Source organism: Pezoporus wallicus, unplaced genomic scaffold (assembly GCF_028554395.1).
Source record: "Pezoporus wallicus isolate ANWC-B61680 ecotype Strahan unplaced genomic scaffold, APGP_CSIRO_Pwel_v1 contig_2492, whole genome shotgun sequence".
Classification (NCBI taxonomy): domain Eukaryota; kingdom Metazoa; phylum Chordata; class Aves; order Psittaciformes; family Psittacidae; genus Pezoporus; species Pezoporus wallicus.
In genome coordinates, this window is record NW_026637796.1 from 2,054,061 (window position 1) to 2,079,742 (window position 25,682).

General features: G+C 40.9%; 1 protein-coding gene across 1 annotated transcript in view; it reads right to left on the reverse strand.

Moving 5' to 3' along the window:
* N4BP2 (NEDD4 binding protein 2) overlaps nucleotides 1-17,156 on the reverse strand; it is a 33,732-nt gene extending 16,576 nt beyond the window's left edge. Inside the window, exons 1-8 of the mRNA XM_057407559.1 lie at nucleotides 16,969-17,156; nucleotides 16,496-16,668; nucleotides 10,548-10,884; nucleotides 7,570-8,680; nucleotides 6,614-6,738; nucleotides 5,336-5,424; nucleotides 3,990-4,066; nucleotides 2,043-2,198 (exon numbers count right to left, since the gene is read on the reverse strand). Coding sequence (XP_057263542.1) covers nucleotides 2,043-2,198; nucleotides 3,990-4,066; nucleotides 5,336-5,424; nucleotides 6,614-6,738; nucleotides 7,570-8,680; nucleotides 10,548-10,761 — 1,772 coding nt within the window. The 5' untranslated portion in view covers nucleotides 10,762-10,884; nucleotides 16,496-16,668; nucleotides 16,969-17,156. The remainder of the gene's footprint in view (nucleotides 1-2,042; nucleotides 2,199-3,989; nucleotides 4,067-5,335; nucleotides 5,425-6,613; nucleotides 6,739-7,569; nucleotides 8,681-10,547; nucleotides 10,885-16,495; nucleotides 16,669-16,968) is intronic.
* Between the last annotated feature and the right edge of the window lie 8,526 nt (nucleotides 17,157-25,682).

Below are 25,682 nucleotides of genomic sequence, written 5' to 3' on the forward strand. Positions count from 1 at the left end.
TCCTTCAGCAGATCAACACTCCTGCCCAACCTGGTGTTGCCTACAAATTTACTGAGGGCGCACTCAATCCCCTCATCCAGATCCATCAATGAAGATGTTAAACAACACTGGCCCTAACACTGAGCCCTGAGGGACACCACTAGTGACCGGTCGCCAACTAGATGTGACACCATTTATCACCACTCTTTGGGCTCTGCCATCCAGCCAGTTTCCTACCCAGTGAAGAACACACCCATCCAGACCATAAACCATGACCAGCCAGTGTCTCCACGAGAACGCTTTGGGAGACAGTGTCAAATGCTTTACTAAAGTCCAAACAATGTCCACAGCTGCTCCCTCATCAACCAGGCAGGTCACCTTACCGTAGAAGGACATCAGGTTGTCAGGCAGGACGTGTCCCTCATGAACTCCTGCTGACTGGGCTTGATCCCTCCCTTTTGATCTCATTTAGGATCATCTGCTCCATGCAGATGGGCTGCACTGGACCTTCCCCAGCACTGAGCTCAGGATGACAGGCCTGTAGTTTCCAGGGTCTTCATTCCTGCCCTTTCTGTAGAAAGGCATCATGTTGACAAACCTCCAATTCTCTGGGACCTGCCCACTAGACCAGGACTGCTGGTAGATGATGGAGTCTCGGCAAGCTCTTCTGCCATCTCCTTCAGCATTCTTGGGTGTAACCTATCCAGCCCCATAGACTTGTGTACATCTAAGCAGAACAGGAGGTTGCTAAACATTTCTTCCTGAATTACGGGGACTTCAATCAGCTCCTCATCGCTGACACCCAGCTCAGGGAACTCAGTACCCTGAGGATGGCTGGTGTAGCTATTAAAGACTGAGGGCAAAGGCAGCATTAAGTATTTCAGCCTTTTCCTCATCCTCAGTCACTAGATTATCCCCATTATCCAGTACAGGATGGAGGTTCTTGTTGGCCCTCTTTTTATTGCTGACATATTTGTAAAAGTACTTTTTGTTATCTTTTATAGCAGTGGCCAGATTTAGTTCCAGCTGTGTCTTTGCCTTTCTAATTTTCTCCCTGCATAACCTAACAACATCCTTGTACTCCTCATGGGGCAACAGGCCCCGTGTTCCTCTGAGGGTGAAGTAACCAATCACAATCACTTTTCTTCTTTTTCCTGGTAGAGCTGGTCATGATACAAGGTGTTCTCTGACTCTTCCATGACGACTCTTCTAACCTGGATGATCCCATATCTGCTTCATCATCTTTCTCATTTTCCTCATCCTCACATACCTCTAATCAGTTGTAGAGGGGTACTTGGGAAGGTGACATAAACTGGGGGGTAATACATTGTGTACTCTGAGGAGTAAACTGTTTCCAACCTCCCCTGTCTCCTAGGTCCCCTCCATCTGCCTGGTGTCAAGAGGGTAGGGGATCTTTAATTTGTTTTGGGTGGCTGGCTTGCTTCTCTCAGGGATGGTAAGAGCACAGTTCCACCAGTTTCAAATACATTAAGCATGCAAAACCCAAATGAAATAATAACTATAAATAATCTGATTTCCTACACATTATTATAGGGCATATACACCACTATTCAGATTAGCCACTATGAAACAGTCGTGCATACAACCAACATAAATCTAGACAAGTCTGAACTAAATATACTCAAAAGCAAGTAGATAGCTTTCTAATGAACAAAGAATTCACATTCTACCACAAAAACATAATCTAATAACAACACACAGCCTCAGAAATTGTAATTTGGGACTACATTATTCTGAAAAGCATTTTAGAGATTTTAAGTGGGTTGTATCTACAACATACATCCTATAGCATGTTTCTGATAAGAGAAAGTCAATCAAACACACAGTCACATGGGGAAGTTTTCAAAAAGCAGTGGAAAGTTGCCTAAGGCCCTTGACTGCTCATTTCTAGAAATCCTCAAATTCTTAGAAATTAAGAAAACTATGCAGTGCATTTCTTTTTATTATTTAATTGTTCAACAGCATTATCCAGCTTCCACTGCTACGAAGTTTGAATTTTTACCCTTTTATGCAAGACTACAAAGCTAGTATAAGAATCTAACCTATGGCTTTCCTCCTGACAAGGATCTTCACTCCAGCCAGCAGCTTCTGCTTTGTCTGGGACTGAAGAATCCAATACTGAACTAACAGTAAGGCAGTGTTCATATCGCTCCAACATTCTTTTGATCTTTTCTTTAGAGACACCATGAATGTTTCGCCTATACGTAAAAAAAAAAACAAAACCATTTCAGATTTGTATATTAAAATAAGAGAATAATTCAACAATAATTTCATTATAAGTTTACAGCAAAACTAACCAGAGATTTCAGCGGAACGGAGCAAAAGGTGTGAAAGAGCTGTTCTTCTGTATCAGTGCACTAAGGTACTCCACATAGAGTGTGACTCAAACTGCTGCTCCACTTCTCCACCCCACCTGGTGGCCCTGTTCTGCAACTGGGTGATTTGCTTCATACTAAAACTTAAAACTGTACCAATAATGCATCTTCTTCAAACCGGTATCAGAAACACACCATAACAGATCCTGACAGTGATGCAGGATATCAGACTGGGTATGGAAGATTTCTGAATTAACTATTTCTTCTTTGATTTTGCTAAGAACTCCTTGAGCCTTGAGGAAAACCTATTCACTTATTATTTTGGACACACTTTGGCTGGAGATTTTCAGTGACTCTGTTGAACACCAACTAGGAATATGCTCTGCAGTTGTTCTACCTAGAAGAAGTGGATCCTGACAAGGATGGCAAAACAGAAATTGAAGGTACAGGAGAAAAAGTTTAAGTTCTATATTAGGAGAGAAAATAATCTTCCTTACCACAGTTGAAAAGTGGTCAACCTTAAGCTAGGCATGCCAACTCAGATGACAACAGATACTACGAAATCACAAAACAATTTATGTTGAAAGGGACCCCTGGTGGTCACACAGTCCAACCTCCAACTCAGAGGAGGTACATTTAGATTATGGTGCCCAGAGCTTTGTCTTGTCAAATTTTGAATATCCTCAATGACTGAAAGTCTCCAAACTCTCTGGGCAAACTTTCAGTGTGTGACCACCCTCAAAACTAAAAATAAAACAAAACAATCAAAGAAAAAACAAACACCCACTTACTTTATGTAATAAAAATTTCCAAAGTTCCACCTTACTTATGTTTGTTTTGCCCTATCCCTGCACCATTCTCAGAAGAGATCTTTTTAGTGTTTTCTGTGACCCCTCAAAAGATAGCTGAAGACAACAACCTGGCTCTTCCTTAATGTCCTCTTCTTAAGGCTGAACAAAGTATTCTTGCTCAATTCAGTATCATCTGCCAATCTGCTGAGAGTGCACTATGTTCCAGTATCCAAGTCATAAATAGGAGATTAAATCATGGCCGCCCTAGCATTCATCCTAGAGGTACATCAGCCTCCTCTTGGACTTCAGACCCTTTGAACCTGGCACCCAGCCAATTTTCTAGGTACATATTATTCACTAAGTTTACATCTTGCCTATTTTGGCTCTAAGTAATGGCTCTATGACTGTGTAGAAGGTCCTGCTAAAGACGAGGTAAACAATAATGACAATGCACAGGGGTCTGTCCCTCTCATGAGGTACTGACTGCTTTAAACTCAGTGACAGCAGAAACATTTCAAGCAAGGCAACAGACCAGCCAGATGCAAAACCAGTCTCAACCTGACACCATTTTTGTAACCTCAGGAACCCAAAGGAGCAGTCACTGTACCTTAAATGCAAAAGAACTGCGATCATGAAAACATTACATAATATCTATTGGTTTTGTATACAGTTAGAATAAAGTGACAGTGAAAAAAAAATCTCATAATGCATATAAAATACCACAAAAGTTAATATTGCGGAAAAAATAATTATTAAAAAGACACTTAATACCACAAAAATCTTTGACTACTTCACCAGCCACTGCACTAAGTGGTACCTTTTTAAAAATCATAGCCTGTGAAAGATATACAATCTAATATGAAATTCTCCTTTACAATCTTACCTTTCAAGTTCTTTGGGTTTAAACTTCCACCATGTGCCTGGTTCTCGGAACACAACTTTGTATTTGAACTGCTGAGCCTGAATAAAACAGATCAAAAAACAGAACAAGCCACATCACCCACCTCTTTTTCCTGTGAACAAGCACACAATACGTACAGCCTGGTTTTTGTGCTAAACATTTGGAATAACATACTTCTGTTCAGTGTTGCACTTCTGCTTATATAAACAGAGATTTTTAAAAGTATGTATTTGCTTCTCTTACTGTAAAACTGTGTGCCATGATCACAAAACCAAACAAACAAAAGCATCATTTTATACCCCCCCTTTGAATGTTCTACCTCCTCTGAGTCAAGACTGCAGAACTTCTCCTCTTTCCAGGGATAGTATGCACATCACCAAGAGAGAAAAGCTCTCTGCTTACATTCAGAGCTGACCAGATGCAAGCCAGTTCCAAAACAACCAATTCAGTCACATTAACACAGTTACTGTGGACAGCGTCCTGCCATATGGGAAACTTGAGTGGACTGCATGTAAACGGTCCTTACACGGCCTAGTCTCACCATGACAGAAAACAAGCCCAAAGTCTAATCAGGAGAAACACTGAGAGTACTGTGCCACTTCTCTCTGTTACTGTTTTCAGAAATAAATCTTGTTACCTCACCAAACCCTGCACCTCCTGGAAGAACTTTTGTTATATCTTTATTTCAGTATACAGCAAAATCAAGGACTTAATTTATGAAAGAACTATTAATCTGAAAATTGTTAATAAATGCAAGTATAATAAAATAAAAATTCTATTAATAAAATTATCTGCGTTAAGTCCCACTGTATTATCAAAGATAATCCATTACCACATGCAGCATACATACAGTATCCGCTCAAAACCTGGCAGTTCTACATACTACACTCCCTAATGTGTTTACATACCATGGTAGGAGAAATCTGCCTCTATGTCATACTTAGGATGAAACTAAGACTGCGTTTTCAAGTTTCATGGAGCATCAAACATCATTCATTAATTAGTGCTGATCATATTTTAAAAGTAGCTCATAAGTTCACTGATCATATATGAGAGGAACAGAATTCAGTTTCCACAACATTTATTTTTGACCCCAAGCACAAAGCACTTGGTTTTGTCACTTGGAAAATAGGCCACGTCAATACTCTGACACGCACAGAATATGACACTGGGTAATATGATTCCATGTAACACTTTTTTTTTTTTTGATTCCAGACTTCCTTGTGGAGCAACAGCTAGACTGAGAAAGACAATCTCATTCTAAAACATATGTTGTTGCCATGCTGGTCAATAATCCCTTTTCACGTTGATCAAACTGTAATACTAACCAAAGTAACATAAGGCTTCATCTCCCATGCTTGTATGTTTGTGTTGTCTATTATTATGGGAGAGATTCTCATTTCAAATGCTTCTTTGGCTGAAAGACACATATGCACAAAAGAATGAAATATAGTTAATTTCACTATAAAAGGGTGGACACATAACATTTATACTAATGCTCGAAATTTGTTGTATTTTATAAAGTAGATAATCCATAATGATTAACCACTGTGTAAAGAACTCTCATCACAGCTTATCTGTTTCAAGGCCCTCTTTTTTTTTTCCTTTCAGAAATGCCCCCCTCACATGTAAAGCTACTGGTACAGCATTATTCTTCTGAATTAATGTATGTATGATAATCAAGGAATGAGAACGCAGATGTAAAATGCACCAAGATGACTAATTGATTAGTAAATTCAACTAAAAAACCTACATGATCACATTAAAGTGGACTTTTGTTGCATACAAAATCGTTGACTTTATAGCAGTCTTAAGAATAGTCCACTCTGTAAAACTATATAAAATATGAAAAAGTGAAAGAATTATTGTAGCTTAAATACACAGCAATGAAATGTTTAGAATCAGTAGCTTTGAGATACAGCACGATGTTTCTGTACCTTTGTTACAGTATGTCTGAACAACTGATGTTATCACTGAATCATACATTTCTTACTAACCCATTTCTCCACTGGTTAGAAATTTGATAGTAGAAAACTAATCATGGCTCAAATATAGCAACTAGAAGCTTAAAAATATTGTTCTGTGATACACTTAGTGGGAGCCAATATAAAAAAAATAAACCAATTAAGGAAAGGAGAAAAAAAGATTATTTCTTCTGTCTTGTTCTTGTAATTTTAAATTTGTTTTAAATTTGCCAATGATTTAGTGCTTAAAAGAAAAAAATAATCAAGAGCAGGAAATTATCTGTGTAAATGTTATTTGTATCTACATCCTCATTACTTATTGTATATGCATATATAATGGCTCATCTCAGAAGAAGTATTGCTGGGAGATGGTACAGATTAGCACTCCAGAAACAGGACATAACCATGATGAAATCTGAAGCAAAACAATCTTTTGACACAAACACTGGCATTTTTAATTCCAAAATGGACAGATGACTTCTGAGTTTGTGCTCATATTCTTTTTCCACACACATATTAAAAAATACTTCTACAATGGCATAAATGCTTGACCTGTGAGACAGGCATTACAAGACAGGCAGCTTTTAAAACAGCACACAAGCATTGAACTGTAAAGGAGCAAGCTAATCCCTTATTTCTCACCTCGTTTCCTGTTCCAGTCATGTGCTTCCCCTAAGCAATTGGGATCAAATTGGTATTGTCCGTGTTTATAAAAGTAATCATCAGTACTAAGAATGATTCCACCTGGGTTATCCTCAAGCAAAGTCCTGTGAAAGATCAAGAAGTAAATAGCTTTTCCTGCTTCTCCTCCCCAGGCATGTTATCTTCTACCATACATACATGTATTTAGTATCTTGCACTAAACCAAAATTATTTGGAATGGAAGCAGTAAGGGGGGGGGGGGGGGGGGGAACATCCTCCAAAGATGATATATAATAATTTCCTTTCTTTTCCAAAGGCTGGGGGTATCTAGGCAAGAGCTGGCAGAGGTTCCCTGCAAGTCTCATTTCAAAACAATGAGGGAGGTATTTTTCCATCTGCATCTGATGACATACTTTCACACTGACAAATACACACACAGTGTTAACTGCACCCAGTATTTCAGGTGCCAGCCAGAGGAGTCGAAGTTCAAGTTAGGCTTTTGGAGCATTAGAAAAGAAATCAAGAATTCAACCCATGAAGCTCCACACATAGTACTTACACAAAAGAATTCCAACAGTAGAAAGGGAATTTCTGCCTACAAAGAGCTGGCATGTTTTCATTCATGTGATTGGAAGGAAACACCTGAAATGAGCAGGGACCGGAAGAACACAGCAGACCTAATATAATGCAGTGATCCTCTGGTGACACAAACTCCTTTGGCCAGTGACAGCAGTTAAAGCTAACCCTTCATATTTCAATTTCCTTTAGCAGTCAAGGAGCTGCGAGCAACTCAGCTCTCCACAATTATTATTACTCATCATGCTGCATGTACCATGGAGCTGAGATTAGGGTATAAGCATAACTATTTACAAATGTCAGAAAACTGTCTCTGCCTGCACTAATCCTGCTCACAATTAAACAGTTCCTTTTAGAAGCTCACAATATAGATGGTCTACCTTGCCAAATATGATTTTCCTGATCCTGGAACACCTCTGAGAAGAACAAGTACTTGACCTATAAGGTGCATCCTTTTTCTCATCATGTGACAAACAGGTGACTGCTGTGCTTGTGAGAGGTTCAATTTGGAGTTTCTATCTTGATTGTCCTGTAGCTTCAGAGAAGGGCTGCTATCCCAGGCATTTGAAACCACTGGAGAAGAAAAATAATGTTCTTTTTCTGAAGTCCTATAATCTGAAACAGGTCTCCACTGCCCTGGACTGACAGCCACAGGAGTTACAAAGCTGTGACTTCCACTGGATGGATAAAACACAGGAGCCATGAGATTCCAGTGTTGTTGAGGTTGACATGACAGTGGGGAAAAGTTTAAGTTATAACCCTGCTGTTCCAGGCATCTTGAATTAGGATTTCCAGTGACAGCTACTTCAAGTTCCAGAGGTCTTTGGGAGGACTCACCAGAAGCAGCAGTCACACTTTTCTGATCCAAAACAGTATCTTGTGTCTGATCAGAATTTCCACAAGGTACTTCTCCATTGGGTTGTTTATAGACTTCTGAAGCCACATCATGCCGAGCATGTATTTCTGACAAATCGGAATCTCCCTGTATTTGTGCAGAAGCGTCAGATGCAGCTGGTAAGCTCGTATGGACACTTAGCTGACTCACTGGCGGCTGAGAACAGCAGAAGTTTTCTAAAACTTCATTATTTGTCCCTGTTTGCTGTGGGAAAAGTAGAAGACTGCAACCTGAAAAAGATTTTTCCCACTCAGGAAATTCGTTAAAGCCATCGCGTTCCACAGAACGCTTATGTACTATTTGGTCATTTGCAGAATTGGGCAATTCATCACTCAAGCTGTATCTCTGAAAAGCATTTTCTATTAAGGAATCCAGTTCTTCAGTGAGCCGCACATCATTCGATAGGACCTCTTCCATCCCTTCTTCAGAATTAATTCGTTCTGCAGTACTTTCCCACCTTCTTTCATTTGCAACAGATCTTTGCTGATTAACAAGAGCTAGCGATGGTGCTACTGTATCAAAACCCAATGTTTTTGAAGATCCTACTCCTTCAGCATGAGTGGACAGCTCTAGCAGATAATCCATAGCATTCTCTACTGTTGAATAAGGTAAAGAGAATAAAGCATGGTCAACAGAACAAACATAAACTGATGTGAATGCAGTTTTTTTACTACAAGGAGTATTTATCACAACTAAAGAGACAACCAAAAAACACCAATTCATCTTTTAACACACCTTCTGCAACTCTCTTCATCTGTTTCTCACTAGAGGTAAAGACAGAACTCAATACTGACATACTGCAAAACAATAACCTAATAAGCATATAAATTACTAAGGAAATAATGTCTAAAAATTATTCAGCTTAACTGGAAAAAATATCAGAACTGGATGTTTAAATGGGTACTTACTTTTAACCTATGTTATATAGGATAAACAGTGTAAAATGAACTGAAAAACACTTCTGAGGACAAAAGAGATAAAAGCACACAAAATACATTCATTATGGCTAGGACCAACAGAAAATGTCATATCTAACACAGCCTGAAAAAAAACAGTATCTGCATTAATTCTCTGTAAAGCCACCAAATGGAGTATAGGTTGCCCATGAGCAACATGAATAAGATCAAAACCTGGCACAAGTATCACCTGGGCCCTAAAGCTAAGCTCCTGTTTTCCTGAAAGACAGTGTTGCAAAAAGTCCAATTCCATTAAAATCCAACACTTTCTGCACATGTTAAACAAAATCTTCCTTGTCCTTCCATCTTCTCTACCTTATGAAACTTATTATTACTTATATGAAAATATGCTAATCTTTCCATTTTCAAACTATTGTTAATAACACAATAATTAACTCGGTGTGCTTACTGAATTGTCCAATAAGACTCTAGATAAATCTGTTATTTTGATAAAGGTAAATCTTATTAAGAGTTCAAAGCATGACTCAGTAATTCCATTAATTTTCATTTTAAAAGAAACAACAATCATAGCAACAACTATGAGAGTGGTATTAAGATATAAACTCTGTGCAATTTAGGTAAAGTAAAAATGGCAATAAAAGCAGTCCTTTTAATAGCTACCCAGCTTTCATACATATACAAAATAACAATCCCTGCCTTCTTTGCAAAATACTCTTAAACTCAGCTAATCACATCTGATAACATGAATACAGATTGATTAAAATGCTCCATATATGACTTACTCCCCTTCTGAGTAACTCCTCAGATGTTATAACTCCTCCTGCATCTTATCCATTACTTTTATTATTAAGCTAATGAGCTTACGCACAGAATTTAAAAACTACGCAAGCATGGGAAGGACTAGGCACAGACATGAAAACAGTCTGCCAGGAGAAGTGGGTATGTAGCTTGGCAGAATACAGAGGAAGAAACACAGTCCAAGCTAGGCTGCAGAGAATTCAACATGACAAACAGAATTTATCCTGCAAAAACTAATCCTCAGTGGAGATGACAAGACGACAGTGCAAACCAGAAAGTGAAACAAAACCTCAAGTATTTAAGGAAAAGCAAACACTGCCTGGACCACATACAGTGTACCACTGTCTTAAAAAAAATGTGGTCTAGAACACAAAATATGTCTCTTGCAGAGACAGTTTGTGCACCTACCAGGTATGGCATAGAAACTAAATGGGAAAAAAAAAAAAGATTCTCCTCACAAGCCTGTAACTGCCTGTTCTGTCATGGAACAAACCACTTAAACTGCACCTCCATTTATACCGAGCACACTGCTACAACAAGTTACCAGCCTCACAGAAACATTGTCAAACTTAGGAGAATCCTGCAAGGAAGAAGCTGTAACATTTCAAAATATTATGAGTCACCTGCTCATTAAAAGCTAAACTCACAAATACGCTTGCAACACCTACGCCAACTTTTCTGGAGTCACCCTAGTTAAGAGCTGTCTGCACATGCAACAAAACTGTAATGATAACTGCACATTATTTACCTTTAAAATCACATTCAGACAGAACCATATAAACCACAGTAGGATCTAGGTCAGAAAACATCTCTGACATGCTGTTCAGGAGCTTTTCCTTATTGACACTATGCACAGCTTGTGACAGTGAAAAGCTTGGGTCCCCTTGGTATACAGCAACAGTTCTGTCATAACTGCCATTCTTCAGAGAAGGGCTCCCACCAGTTTTCCTTTTCCGCGGCATTTTGTTTTCCAAAAATCAGCTTGGTTTTTGTTTTAGTTTGTTCACATGAGGCTGACAGCACCAAGCTCAGAAATCACAAAAAAAAACCTCGTAACAGGGATACACATAACAGAAACAGCAGACCTGGAAAAAAGAGAACAGAGAAATTTCAATAAAATACACAGTCACATTTCCATGTCTCCTGTTTAAAAGGTAAAAAAAAACAAAAAAAAAACAAAAAAAAAAAAAAAAAACAACCCATAAGGATCCCGGAAAGCATTTTCTAGAAGCCTGCCTTTCTTCTTTTCAAATGGCTGACAGCTAAACAGCAGCCTTATTTCCCAGCTAACTAGGTATTTAATCTGTGTCTGGAAGAAAAAACAAATGCAATGGGAGTTTAAAAGAAAAATCCGGAACAGCAGAAGCAGCAGTGCAGGGCAGCCAGTTCACAAATATTCCTCTGCTAACACCTACTGATGACCAGTTAACATTATGGAACACTTACATTCTGTTAACATGTAGAATCTTTGCCCCTCTTACACAAGCGCTGGAAAACATAACAGGCATCTCCAAATCTTCCAGAAGTCCTTCATTATTTCCCACCACCCCACTGCGATTTATCAAGAGTAACCAGGTGAGGGTCTTCAATGTTCAAACACCGGCACAGATTGCCCAGAGAGACTGTGAACTCTCCAAGCATGCAGATTCTCAAATCCTGACTGAACACAGCCCTGAGCAACCTGCTGCAGGTGACCCTGCTTGAGCAGTGGGTTGTGCAGGGTAACATCCACAAGTACTTTCCAGCCTCATCCTGTGGGAGATTTTTAAACTTTTTTAACAGCTTTATAAGCCATAAAGCCAGAAGAAGCTTCTGTCCACCACCACCCCCCACACACTTCTGCCATAAAGCCTTTGAATAAATTAGTTATTACATTATGGCATCTATAATAACTGCAATCACTGCATTAATCTTGTATAGAAAAGTGATTATTAATTGAAGTACAAGCACAGAGTATGGCGTAGTCTCACTGTTTTCTATATATCAAATAACATCAAAGCTCTGCTGTGTCCTAGTGATGCTCATAATAAACTTATTTATAATTTTTACAAGAAGACTAGCAAACTTTAGTAAGGCTCAGAATCTCAAGTTAATTACAGCAAAGAGTCACTATTTAGTGATAACAGTTACTGAGTAGGCCATAAAATACCTGTTTCTATATAAAGATGTATCATTTTGCCAGTGGTGACCATTCAACATGATTCAACATGTGCAGATAAATCAATGGCAGCATTTCTAAGTCCACTTAGTCCTTCCCTCCATGGATCATTGGCAATCAAATGACAATGCCAGATCAGTGCCAGATTTGGACAGCACTTCTCCCAGCAATCTCTTCCAACTACCAAGAGAAGTTTTAGAATGTGTGGATGTTCCATTCCCAAGTCATAGAATCTTACATAAAAAAAACTGACAACTCAAGGATCCCAGGAGTTTTTACCATATGTGTATGGACCTTAGAGAAATGAGACAGATGAACCTGAAACAATAAAGAGGTCAGGGAAGTCTGAAATGCATGACAAGGAAAACAATACACAGGAAAAGGAAGAGGCGGACTTCCAAAACTAAAGGAGAAATGACAATGGAAGATGCTAGTTAGCCAGACTAAGCTAGGACAACTGCAGCTGCTTTTTTTCATTATACTTTTTTTTGGTTCAGCTCTCCGATTAGCCACCCACCCTTACACCATTCTCTACTGTCACAAAAAAGTAGTCAAGCAAAACTATTTAAAAAAAAGTTACAGCAAGTCCTGTTTCTCAAACTTGTATTTCTAATTGATTCATCCTCCAGCCAGTAAAGAAGTGGAGATCTAACTTCACACAATGTGTCAGTGCTAAAAAATTGTGATTGTTCCTCACTAAAACAGGTTCAGTGACAAAGAAAAGATCCTGCAAGGGAGAAAAGTATTCATACACCCTGACGTTACTGAGCAACAGAGGCTTTAAGAAGAACATTTCAGGTGTTGCCAGTGTTTTAATCCAACTCTCTTATAACAATCAAACCTGTAAGGATGTGCTGCTGAAAAACACACTCTGAAGCTAGGACTTTTAACAATCGATTGCCTTATATTGGGTAGGGAATATCCTATAGGGAAGTATTTCCTGAATTAGGCTGTGTATTCCACTATCTATTAGGATGCCTTACTCTAATGACCTAATGAAGTCACACATTTCAGTCCGCATCAATTTCAGCCAGTGAATTTACAGTGCATTACTTCAGGGTTATTGAGGTATAAACTGTTTATTGCAATAAATCACAGAAGGGAAAAATTCAGAAGGGAAAAAGACATCAGTCACCTCAGAACTTACACACAAGTCAAAACCTTGGTGACCCACTACATTCACAGACGCTAAGGCAATGCACAGATCCACATTTTGTCCCATCTCTCCATCTAAAGTCTTAATAGAATTGTAGAAATAGTTAAACCTATCAAAAGTATAGATCAGCATTGCCAAGGATTTCATTTAAATAAGCTATTTACCATGGCCAGTATTGCACTGGTATTTTGACAGAATCTCTTTTGTTTACCACAATATTTTCAATTAAATTCCTGGACAGATTTCTGGGGAATATCTTCTCTTGATATTACCAAACACAATAGAAGTATATAAAAATAGATGCCTGAGCACATACAAAAAACACTGTACTGTGAGAGATAGTACTAACACACTCAAATGAAAGGACTGATTTCTGCTTGCTTTTAAGAGCATGCCCTGAACTTTACAGACGATTTTATCTAGAGACTTGCCTTTTCAGAGATTCAAGTTTCTCTGAAAATTAGTTCATATGAAAGAGGAAACAATTTTAAGTAATTCAACAGCCAGTCTTGGTTCAGCTACATTCATTGGTTCTGGATAACATAATATGAATCAGTTAATCTGCTGTGTATGAGGGTTGTTTGTTTGGTTTCTTTTTTTTTTAAATTTCCCCAAGAAGGAAATGGAGTTGTAACAACATAATGATTTAGAAGAACAGAGCTGTGCTGAACACACTGAAGGGGAATTCTAGACAATTAGCCAGAGGCTGCAATATACTCAGAGGTTTGCTTGTCAGTTCTGGGCACCATCATTCGACACACATGCAATTAGAGCAAACAGCTGTTTCATTTCAGCACCGACGAAAAACAGTACTCCTGTGGCAGTCTCAACTTTATCTCTAAAACCAAAGCAAACCAAAATCAACGAGCACCTCCTCACTTATAGTTCTTCAGAAATACACATCTCCTGATATTAAAGATCTCTTCCTATTTGTCTCCAATGTAATTCAACTACCACAAACAAGCATATAATCAAGAATCTGGCTGTATGAAAATTACCTTACAAATTAGGCAATTTTACAAATAAAAGAGGTATTAAGATACCAGCATTCTCTACAAAGTAAGATAACTTTCAAATTACTTAGAAGAGAAAAAGTAGACTTGTCAGGTCAGGGCACTTTAATCCTTCTGGCTGGCCAGAGTTTATTTCTGACAGTAGATTATGAGCCTCATGTGTTGCCTGTTCCAGTACTCCTATCCCTCAGGAGCTGGATGGATTCATCACAGACATTCTGTAGGCACAGACACACATAGCCAGAGATCAGATTCCATTGCTGGCAATCCAGTCACTACAGAAATAGGCAGGCACTGATGTAATCAACCTAACACAACACACTTTTCTGTTTGATGGACAGAACAACAAAGTGTAGAGAAGTGGCCAACCCGGCAAGAGGATGGACCAAGATCCCAAGTCTCAATCACAGCATCTTACTAACAACATTCAACCTTCCAGTGAAAGGAAAACCAATTGTTTCATGAACTAGTTCTAAGAATGTGTTTATAATTACCTAGGGGAAAGAAAGAAAGAAAGATGTTTACAATAAATACAAAATGTATGTCAGTTATACAGAAGAGGGAAAAATATACAAGCTTTCTTTCACCTTCCCTCTCCATTTTTTTCACTCTCTTACCTAAATTCATAAACTAATTGATGAAGCATCACAGTCTTATGAAAACAAGTAAGAAAATTCTTCCATAAAACATGGAGTAAATTTAAATCACTGTACTTAGTGCACAGAAATTCCTTTGTAGAGTCATGTTCTAAAAGGTCCCATTTTATTTTCATTAATACAATTGTTCATTGAATAAATTAATCTGAAATAATAGTATAATAGTATAACAGTCATCCTGGTCTGGTTCCTCACACTAAGGGGAAAAAATGAAAAAGATAAAAAACCAAAATCAAAAAGGTTCCAACACAGGTAATGCAAATTTTAACTTTAACTTAATTTTAAGTTGTCCTTAGAAAAATTCAAAGTGCACTCTTCCTTATGATACATAATCTAAACCTTGCAAAAATCTAAGCGCAGAGAGGGAATCCCCAATAACCCTCTGTTATTTTTAAAAGATGTAAGATTTCATTTATTCTAGGAAGTAACTGCTAACATACACTTGCCATACACAAGCCATCCCACTGCTAACCAGTAGTGTTATATCAGCAAACTTGCTGAGAATTCTCCTAGAACTCTGAAGAAATTAAAAAAAATAAGGGTACAAATGCCCTTTCTAAAACGAAGCTAAAAGGCATGAGTCATGTTTACACTGAGGCTACATTAAGTTCATCCAGCTAAACATATTTTGTCTTCTACAGCAAATGCCCTCTGCTTTCTAAGAACTGCTATATATTCTTGGAGAACTGCATTTTTACAAAATCAGACAAAAGCTACTATAAAGCAACATTAGGCATCATCTGACTTCTGAAATGTCTGGGAAAACAATGTAAGTCTCGAGCTTAAGACAGGCATTACCATTTCATTTCAGTGTAACATGAAAATGTATATGTCGTTGCTGAATTACAATCTGATGAAGGCCTGACACATCCCATACATCTTTTACACTGGGATGTCTTCTTCAGAACCACACATGGTACCTTGCATTTCCAAGATGCCTTACAATTCTCAAGTAAAATGGACTGACTGCAAGTCCTATTATACATATCATCTCAAGTAAAGGAAGAGAAAGAAACAGTACTCAAGAAGATACAGGACATACAGAATAAAGAGAGACTAAACTACTTTATAGTGCCTTAGTAGATACCAAAAGTATTCACCATGCTCTTCAAATCAGAGATACTTCACTGCAAAACAATCAGCAGTAATCATAATTTTTCAAAGTCATTAACGAGAACTTATTTTCAAGCAAACAGACCAGAAAAAAACATTCTAACCTCTATTCAAGGTTTACTAAAAGCATCCAGCAGCACAGTATGTTTCTGGTTTAACTGTGATCAAGTTCAAATGACAAACACGTTGTCAGTATTACTTTTGTTCCTTTTTTAAAGACAAAGGAAGTCTCTGACCTTGACACAATGTAACATTTCACCAATATGACCAAAGCTGCTGGATTTGTATCCATTTTTAAATTTCTGCTATCAATTTAAAGAAGTTTAACTTCATGCATATAACCCACGTTGATTCTGGGGTTGGGGCTTTCCCGTTGATTTTGGTTTTTTGTGGGGTTTTTGTTTGTTTGTTTAAAATTCTGGGTTGCTTTTGCTTTGGTTTTTTTTTAAACAATTTTTTATTTCAAACTACATAAAACATCGCGTCATTTGCATTTCCTGGCTTTCAAAAAACACACACATGTATATACTGACATACTGGAGACTGAAAACAACCCAACCAATGGTAATTCAAAAACCATAGTAACAGCATAGAACTTACATTTTCACCTTCATTGAGCTGCCCTGCAGTGGGTCCATTCTCATCTTTCCAAAACCACCACTGACGGCACATTTAACAAAGATCTGCTGTAAAAAAAATATAACGCACTCTTCTGTCAGGAAACCATAGTTTCAAACATACAGATCAGATGCCAGCAGAAGTGGATGTCCCTCCTGACAAAAGAACGGTCAGAACACAAATTAAAATTGATGTTTTGCTCATAGATCATACAACTTTAAGCAAAGCTTTAATACCGGGCAATATATAGAATTGTTTTAGTAGATTAAGCACAGCTAACATTTTACTGACAAAGTACCCAACAAGCTGAGTTGAGCTCAAATGTAAGTTTTCTTAAGTGTAAGAATACCTTCTTGATTTCAACTACTGATTTCTCATCTAAAAAAGCTGACTAACATTAGGTAAATAATGTAACAGCAGCAGAATTAATTAGAAACAAAAGTAAGTTTCCTCACTTGTCTTTCCACTTGGTTCTTCACCACAATTCTTAACCATCTTGAAAAGGTCTACATATCCGTGCAGGTCAAGAAAAGATTTGTTCCATCATGTGGGGAATTAGGCAAGTAAACCTGGTACATCAAAATCAGAATATGTTACTTACACCGCTAACTTGCAGTGCCCCATCAATGCTAAAAACCCGCACTTCTGTTCATCAAAGTGGCCGCAAACTCTTAATCCACTGTGCACACACCAAAGATGTCAGATCTACACAAAGACCGACTTAATTCCAGTGCACATATTAGCCTAGAGCTCATTTTCCTGACAAGTCTTCCAATCAAAAAAAAATAAATTAAAACAAAGAAAAAACCCAAACTAAACAATCTATGAGCATAGACGCTTAAGTCACGTAAAAAATTCGGCACAAATACTCTGTAGCATTTCTACCACAGCACATTGATGGCTCAATTACCTTATAGCAGTCTTCACAGGAGTCAGAGAAACCTGTCTCCCTTTTTGAATCTACCCTCCATCCACTATGCCAGCCATTAAGAACTGTCATCAAAACATATAGAGCACTTCAGGTAAGAAAGAACTTTATGATGAGGTCCAAATTTACAAAATAAAGGACCAGTTGTAGGCAGAAAATGCTATTCATCGACTCCCAAACAAGCGCTTTACAAAAACCACACCAAGAAAGGCTGAAACGCCATTCAGCAATTTTACAGAACATTCCACCTGTGAATATAAATCCAGCCTAGAACAGAGTGAAAAAGCTAAAGTATACCTGCTAACAGTGTAATGCTACTGGATTTCCACTACTCAGACTTCTGCTGTCTGAATCAGGTTCTAACACACACATTCAAATACAAAGGTCATTTCCGCATTTGTTTTCTTGCACTTTGAAGTCTCATAAATAGAGCAAAACAAGCATTTAAATACAAGCACAAGAGGAAAAAAAGCAGCCAATGAAATCAAAGTGGACCAAATCATTGTACCCTGTAGCTGTATTTATAAAAGCTTTTCTTTGCGGACAATGTTTGAGTTTATTCCCTAAAAAACAAAAGGCAAAATAGGGAAGAAAAAAATGAAATGCTTTCCAACAGATTCTTCTCAGTAAGTGTAACAGTAGCAAAAGAGGCAGTTTGGGAGCTTTTTGTGCTCCTCCATTTCTGCCAGCAGTCAGCAACAGAACAGGCCACCTAGGCATTGCTAGAGACAATGCACTTTTAAAAACACCTCCAACATCTTTGCTGCGCTTTTCCTTCTCCCACTCAGTGTTATTCCCACCAGTCATTCCAAGGGCTTTGGCTATTTCAACACTTTTAACTAAGGTCCTCTTTTTCGCATCACATTCTGTCCAAGTGCAATACACTAACATACACATCTCAAAACACTTGTTTTATGCAACCTGCTCTGCTAGGTTTTTTTTCCCACTGTTGTGATTTTTAAGCCTTGTGCATGGCCTGGACCAGAGAGATTCTTTTGAAGCAACTGCAAAAAATAAGACTTAAGAGTATGAAACAAAAATTTCTCCAATTACACACAGTTCAACCAAACCAGCACAAACTCATCTGAAGTAAATGCTTAGGAAGTAAATACACCCTTCAGGAAGAGCAGAGCCATGTTTCCTAGGAAGGACTCAAAGGCTCTTCTTCACATGCCACATCAGAAGGCTGGCTGAGTTGGTCAGCTGGTGTTTGAGAGGTGACAGAAGGTGCCAAATCCCACACCACATGGTTTCCTTTTATGCCAGAAAGCTGCTCCTGATACAGGCCTCCAAGGTCCCAAATACAGACAGATCAGCTGGGTGCACATGGTTAAAGCAGTGAGATAGCAAGAGAGCCACCAGCACGTGCATTCTTCAGCACCAGGTCTGCTTGGCAACAACTACTTTTGTACTGGCTTTCTTTTGCTGTGTGCTAACAGTCAAAGCTTGGGACACGGCAAAATAAGTAGCCTTGGATTATGGAGCGTGCAGAAAACAGAGCCTGACAAGCCAGAAAAATCAGCAAGTAGTTGTTTTCCTTGTTTAAGTGGAAAAGGTTGTTGCTTGAGTTTTGGGATGATTTTGGAGTTGGTTCCATTTGGGGTTTGTACGTTTAGTTGTTTGGTTGGGATTTTTTGGGGGGGAGAGGGAGGGAGGTTGGGTTTGGGGTTTTTTTGGTGGGTGTGGGAGTTTTCTGTTGTTATTGTTTTGGGCTTTTTTTTGGGGCGTTCAGAAAATCATAAAGAGTACCTGCAAAATGCCCTTCCAGCCCCAGGAGAGCTTAGAGATAGGAGATCCTTTTATAGCTTCCCTCCTATATTCTTTTATAGCCTCCCATGCTCATGTACGCTCTCAGTTTTGAGGGGAGATCTTCCAGGAGGCAGAGCTCTCAGGCTACCTGGGCTGTCCCCAGTGAAGACTTCACACAGCTCAGCTGCTTTGCAGTGACCTATGCCCAGCCCCTAGAGCAATGTAACAGGCTGCACAAAGGAGACCAGACTTCTGGTAATGGTGGTGCTTCTGCAGTTCAACACCTGCAATTGGAACTGCTGCTTAAGACTGCATTCCTGCTCCACATGATAAAACAGCACGAGGGAGAGAAGTATTTGGAATGAGAAAAGAAAATTCCTGTCAGATGGAGCTGATACTTCCCCACACCATGTTTCCAGAGACTCCATCCAGAAGTGACGCTGAAGGGCAGTGAATAAAAGTAAAGCATCTGTGGAATTACAGCTCCTCAGCACAATAGGATTTCTTTTCACACCCTCTCCAGATGAATTTTCATACACACATGTCTCTGAAAAACCTTCACACAGACAGCAATGCCTGGACCTGTAATTCAAGACTAGGAAGCCCTACCGAATGCCTCTTTGTCAAGATCAGAGGGATCATCTTCAAGAGGGATCTTACAGCAGGCATCTGCTACTAACCTCCAAACTAACATGAGAAGGCCAAGAAAGCAGTATTCAGGTCATGTGAGGATCTTAGCTGCAGTGATCACAGTAGCATGGAGTTTGGGGCCACATTGTCTGGACCCTGCTTTTGCAGAGAAAGGTTGGACCAGATGATCCTTGAGGTCCCTTCCAACCTGGTATTCTACAATTATGGGTACATACATGCAGGTGGCATTACGAAGGAAGGGAAAATGGAACATTAAAAGAACACTTTCGTTTTCTGCACTGGCAACACTCAGGGCTGGCAATAAATGCAAATGCTACTTCCCCAATTCTTGGCTTGCTTCAGCTGTTGACGCAAATGAAGACAGGTTACTTTCTTCTTATAGATGGTGCTGCAACTTTAACTTGGCTGGGAACAAAGGGAAGTGGCTGTCAAAGACTCGGGCTCCAGAGTGTGAATCTTCAGACCTGCACAGACACCTAATAGGGCTTCTGCAATATGACCAGGTCTTGATTCTGGTACTTCCACATACAAGGGCTTCTCAGGTCCACACGTTTCCCTTGAATGAGATACACAGAATAATTCAAAGGCAGCACTGTCTGGCCAACTTTCTGCAGTATAATCACTTCCTACCTGAAGGTCTGCTTAAGGCCTTCAAGTCCATGATGCATACAGTGCTGCACTCCAGTGATTCCCAGCTGCCACTTCCCTCTTAACCACCTCACACACTTTTCAGTTCTGTGACCCTAAATGAAGGTTTACTGCATACTAAGACAAAGCTGAAGCACAAACAATTTCTGAACTTCAGCATGGGCTCAAATTCAGAAACAAAATGAAGATGCATGCAGGTCTGCAGAAAGCACTTCCAAGGACAGGAGACTAATGAGCTCATGATTACTAGAGTATAAGAGCACAAGGTACACTGGAACAGAAACCAAGTTTTTCACCTGTTATCTATTAACCTATTCATCTATAAGGTGTTAGGTATCAACCAGTGATTTTAGAACAATAGCAGCCACATAGAGAAGCTGAGGAGTCAGGCTGGAAAGAGACATAAAGCAGTTTGTGAACTTTGCTGGTTGTCCACGTACAACAGCAACATAACAGCCAGTCCAGAATTTCTTAAACAGGAACACACTACAGTGACACATACTCCACTTAGCCAACTCACACTGATTCAACTCACATCACACAATTTCAACTTTAAAAAGAAAGCAAGAAACCAAATCACAGAAAGAAAGCAAGACAGGAGTGCAAACAGCTTATTCCTGTAGACATCCTAAATATATTCTGGGGAAAAAAATAAAATCACTTATCTGGTCCCAGGCCGGAACTACATTACACAGACCTATCAGGGCAATTATATCTACTTCATATGTTCAAATGTACTTCCCTTACTGAAGCCACTATGTCAGTTGAACATAGCACACACACAGCATTGTACAGCTATTAGCTTCATGCATATCAAGACAGACAACCTCATCCTAAGCTAGGCACATCAACAGAAAGCTTGCTCTCATTAATTACTTGATAGAGGCTTAAACCTGTCATTTACATTCAAAAAGTAGTTCACATGAGTTCACGTTATATGACTGTAAAAAAACATCAGCCAAATCTGTTTAGTTTTAAATGGTGGTTTGAGTTAACACAGGCAATTTTTGAGATAGAACACAGATCAATTACATAAAATAACTCGGGGCAGATCAAAAATCCCCAGTGAGAGGAAACAGGTGGAAAATTTAACCTCTTCCATAACCACAGCTGGATTCAGAAGAAAAAAACAATGTATGGCTTTACTTAATTCTGAGAGGCAGTGTAACTGACAGCTAATTAACACCCTGCTGACATTTTCACAGTGGCAGAGCCTCTGTAAGAAAAACAGCAGCAACTTCCTAAACCCCAATGATTAGTAATTCAGGAACTTTTATCAGAGCTAAATTCACATGCAGAAAACTCTATTTAAAACAATATTTAGACTGATTATGTCAGCTATTTAGCATGGACTACAGATCAGTACACAGGCAGGAGTGAAAGACAAGACACCATGCAATTCCTCAAAACTACAAACCCTCAGAGTATTGCAATGTATTCATTAACCAATTCACGACAACATAATTATCTTCTGTAAAACAGACAATGCCACAAGTAGCAATCCACCTACACCATAAACAGCTGTAAGTGTACCATGGATGTTTCCCAATACCCTGTCAAGGCTAACATATTTGTCAGGTAAATGCACTTCCATGTTGGTAACACTAAGAATCTCGTTTCCCTCTATGTCAGTGCCCTCCTAAAATATATTAATGCCAACACAATAGAGGGAGAGCTCTTTAAAAAAATAAAATGAGACCACAAAAAGTACAGGGCAGCCGCAGAGTTAAAAACAAACCTAAAACATGATAGGAAAAAGTCTATAAAGAATGAAGGAATTCTTAAGATGTGCTTTGATGCTGTTAAATTCCCTTCTTCATTAATCTACAGAACACAAACTACTTCAACTTGAAAGTCCTGTGAACACATGACACAAGCAAGCCTTGCCCTAGTCATGGTGACTGTACCTGGATGAATCACGGCTAAATCTGTCATACTTACAAACGTATACCATACTTAAATTTTTCTGCCCTTCTGTAATTCGCTTCAGGCTTGTATTTCAACCTTCAACCACAGCTCAAGACATACCATCTAAAGCTTTTATTTCAGTGATGCTGAAATGGATGAAGAGCAACCTGATTATCTTCTCTGTTCTTCTGCTTTACCTTAAGCACCCCAAATACTTTCAGTGTTTCTTTGCTTAAGTTCTACATGAATTACTCTCGTCCTACTGGAAGACTCAGTTCACACTAAACACCGTCAAAACACTGTATAAAAACATTTTACATATCTCTCGAGAGTATTTTTTTCCCTATCCCATTAAATCAGGCTCTTACGAAGGCCCAGTGACCTTAAGACTGTGTCTAAAGCACGTGGGAATACTAGGCTACAAAGAATGCAAATAATTACACAATAAACAACGTTTCAGCTCTTCAGAACGAACGAGCTCTTGAAGTACTAAAAATCTTTTGATTTCATCTCGGACAGGGTGAATTTATCTCGCAGGGCTCTGTTCTCTGCGAGGTGCTTTCAGGATTCACGGGCACTCCACATCATTTTCTGGGGACAAACGTGCGAGGCGTTTCACCGATCCTTCCTGCATCGGTCAGGGTCGCCACACAGGCCCCAGCTGCCGGCAGAGCAGGCCGGACCGCAGCCCTCTCCGGGGCTGCCGGGAGCAGAAGTCACTACCGTTGAGCGGAAGTCTGGGCACCGCTTAAGCGGCCAACCGGCGAGGGAGAGCCATCGACAGAGAGAGGCAGGCAGCCGGCACCTCACGCCGAGGACTGCCCAGAGTGCTCATCGCGACGGCGACCCAGCGGTAGCTCCGGGGGCAAGGCCCACAGGAAGGCCTCCGTGGAGGGCAGGCCTCAGCCCGGCAGCGGAGTGGCTCACCCCCCGCTAACTACAACGCTCCCCCAGCCACGGCCTCTTCATCGCGCAGTAGCAGCTATCGCGGCCCGTGGCCCACGGCCGAGCCCCAGTTGGCGGGCGGACCCGCCGCGCAACACCCACCCCGCTGCCTCGCCTCCCACCCGCAGGCAACTCCCCTCCAGTGACGCCTGGGGACGGGCCCCCGGCGTCCCCGGGCCCGCCGTGCTACGGGGACGCTGTGAGGAGGACCCCGCACGCCAGGTGGCCAGTGGTGTAGAGCTGTAGCAAAAGCCGCCGCATGGTCCGGCCGCCTCCCCGCCCCCGAGATGGCGGAGGCCCCGGCGAACAGCTCGGGGCCCGCACCCTATGGGAGCAGGGGGGGAGCCAAGGCTCCTCCCCGGTCCCTCTGCTTCGCTCCAGACCCCGCCGGCCTTTATCTCCCGCTGCTCGACTCACCGAGTTCCGCCGGTGGCGGACGCAGGGACTGGGGAGCTGCTCGGTGGTGGCCCGGCAGAAAGGAAGACTCCGGTGGAGCGCGCGCCACGGGAACACAGTGCCGCTCTCCGTCCGGCAGGGGAAGAACAGCCCGGGAGGAGGCTCTGCGCCGTGCCGTGCCGCCCTCCTGGGGCCCACAGCGCCGCCCGGGCCTCTCTATCGTGAAACCCGGCCGCGCCGGGCACCGCGTAGCGACCGGACGCTTCGGTGGCTGGGCCCGAGGTGGGCGGGAGTAGACAGTGGGTGCTGCAGACGGCTGGGGCGGGGGCAGCGGCTGTGGAGTGGAGGGCCCTGCCTCTGGCGTCCTGCAGGGCTCACCGGCACCGACACCCCTGTAAGGGGTCATTCCGCATAAGAAACTCAAACTGGGGGAGCAGGAGCCGCTGCCGCCGGTTGAGGCCCGGCCCGGCTGAGGGCAGCCCTCCTCCCCAAGAAGCGGCTCTCGCCACTTTGTCTAGTGGTTACCGGTAAAACTTGACTGTCAAAGCAGCTTCACGAGTTCACCGTCGAAAAGGGTGACTATGTGCTCTTAGCCGGCATGGGAAAACCGGCGTGGACAGACCTTGCTTGTAAAGGGCATGTTACTGGTTACAGGACGTTCAGCAAACAGTTGTTGGTAACGGAGGTCTGGAAGAGCACTGAAACCTCATAGCCATGTAGTGACAGGTTTCAAATCCATAACAGAAAATGGGTGGATGTTTAACTTCTGGTGCTACTGCAGCTTCCAAAGTCGTAGCAGAAGAGAAAGCTGCTGCGGTGCAGAATGATGCAGTGGCTCTGGGGGCTGATGCTGGAGGAGAAATGGCATGAGTTTTTAAGGAATCTGAGGAAAGTGGTGGGAGCTGGCATCAGTCATTGCAGTGGATGTTATGAGCTGCTAAAGGAGGATAGAGGAGAAACTGATTAGGAGAGGGCTTCACTGTCTGCAGCAAGCAATGGACATTTGTTGAACAACGGGAGATTATGGAAAGATGAAAGAGAGACATGCTCCTGAGATGATGATAAGCAGCTCTTTAATTAGAACTCCTGTGAAACCACCATGAAGAGAACTAGACACCTGAACAAGTTTTGAATTTATCGATACAAGGGGCAAAGCTCTTAAAAATCACAATTTACAAACAACACCACTCCTCGAGGTAATTCCACTGGGAAATTTTTCTGTAGTTACATAGAAACTTGTCGATCTGAAGAAATTTCATGCTCAAAAAATGGGCATTCAAATATAATTGGAAAATTACTGATGACGTTTACCCGTTACTGAATTCTAAGAATAGGGCTTCATTACATTGCTGTAGGCATCCTTGTCAGCTCACACTGCCGGCCCGATCAAGATTATAGGCGAGGTCTCCACTTCTTCCTGCTCGGTCGTCGAATTCCAGAAGGAGATGGGTGCCTTCCTACGCCCATTGTTTTGAGATACCTCCCCGCCATCTCATTCAACCGCCTCCCATTAGGGCACAATGCTTCAGGAGGCCGTTGTCTGGAGGTGTCCCACTGTGAGCTTCCCGGGAATAGAAGCAATGAGAAGGGAGAAACGTTTCCCGGAGGGGAGTAAGGTTTTCCTGCCCGAAGGTGGCTCTCATTGTGATTCATCCCATTCCTGAACCGGTGGCATCCCCAGCCTCATTTGTCCTTCATTTTGTTTCAAAGAGGGGAGGGAGAACTAGCCTTCAGCAGATTACTGCAGTGCTTATTAAACACCTAATCTTACATGCTTCGCAAGAAAGAGCAAAAAGTCAGGGCCAGTTTTGTATCTCAGTCACTCCTAATTCCACTGCTGCTTCCTTCTGGGGCCTGCAGAGTCTTTCCCTCTGCACCAAAACCAACCTGTTTGCATTAGAGCTGTAACTTTAGTTTTAATGCCAACAAAGAACAAGCAAATGC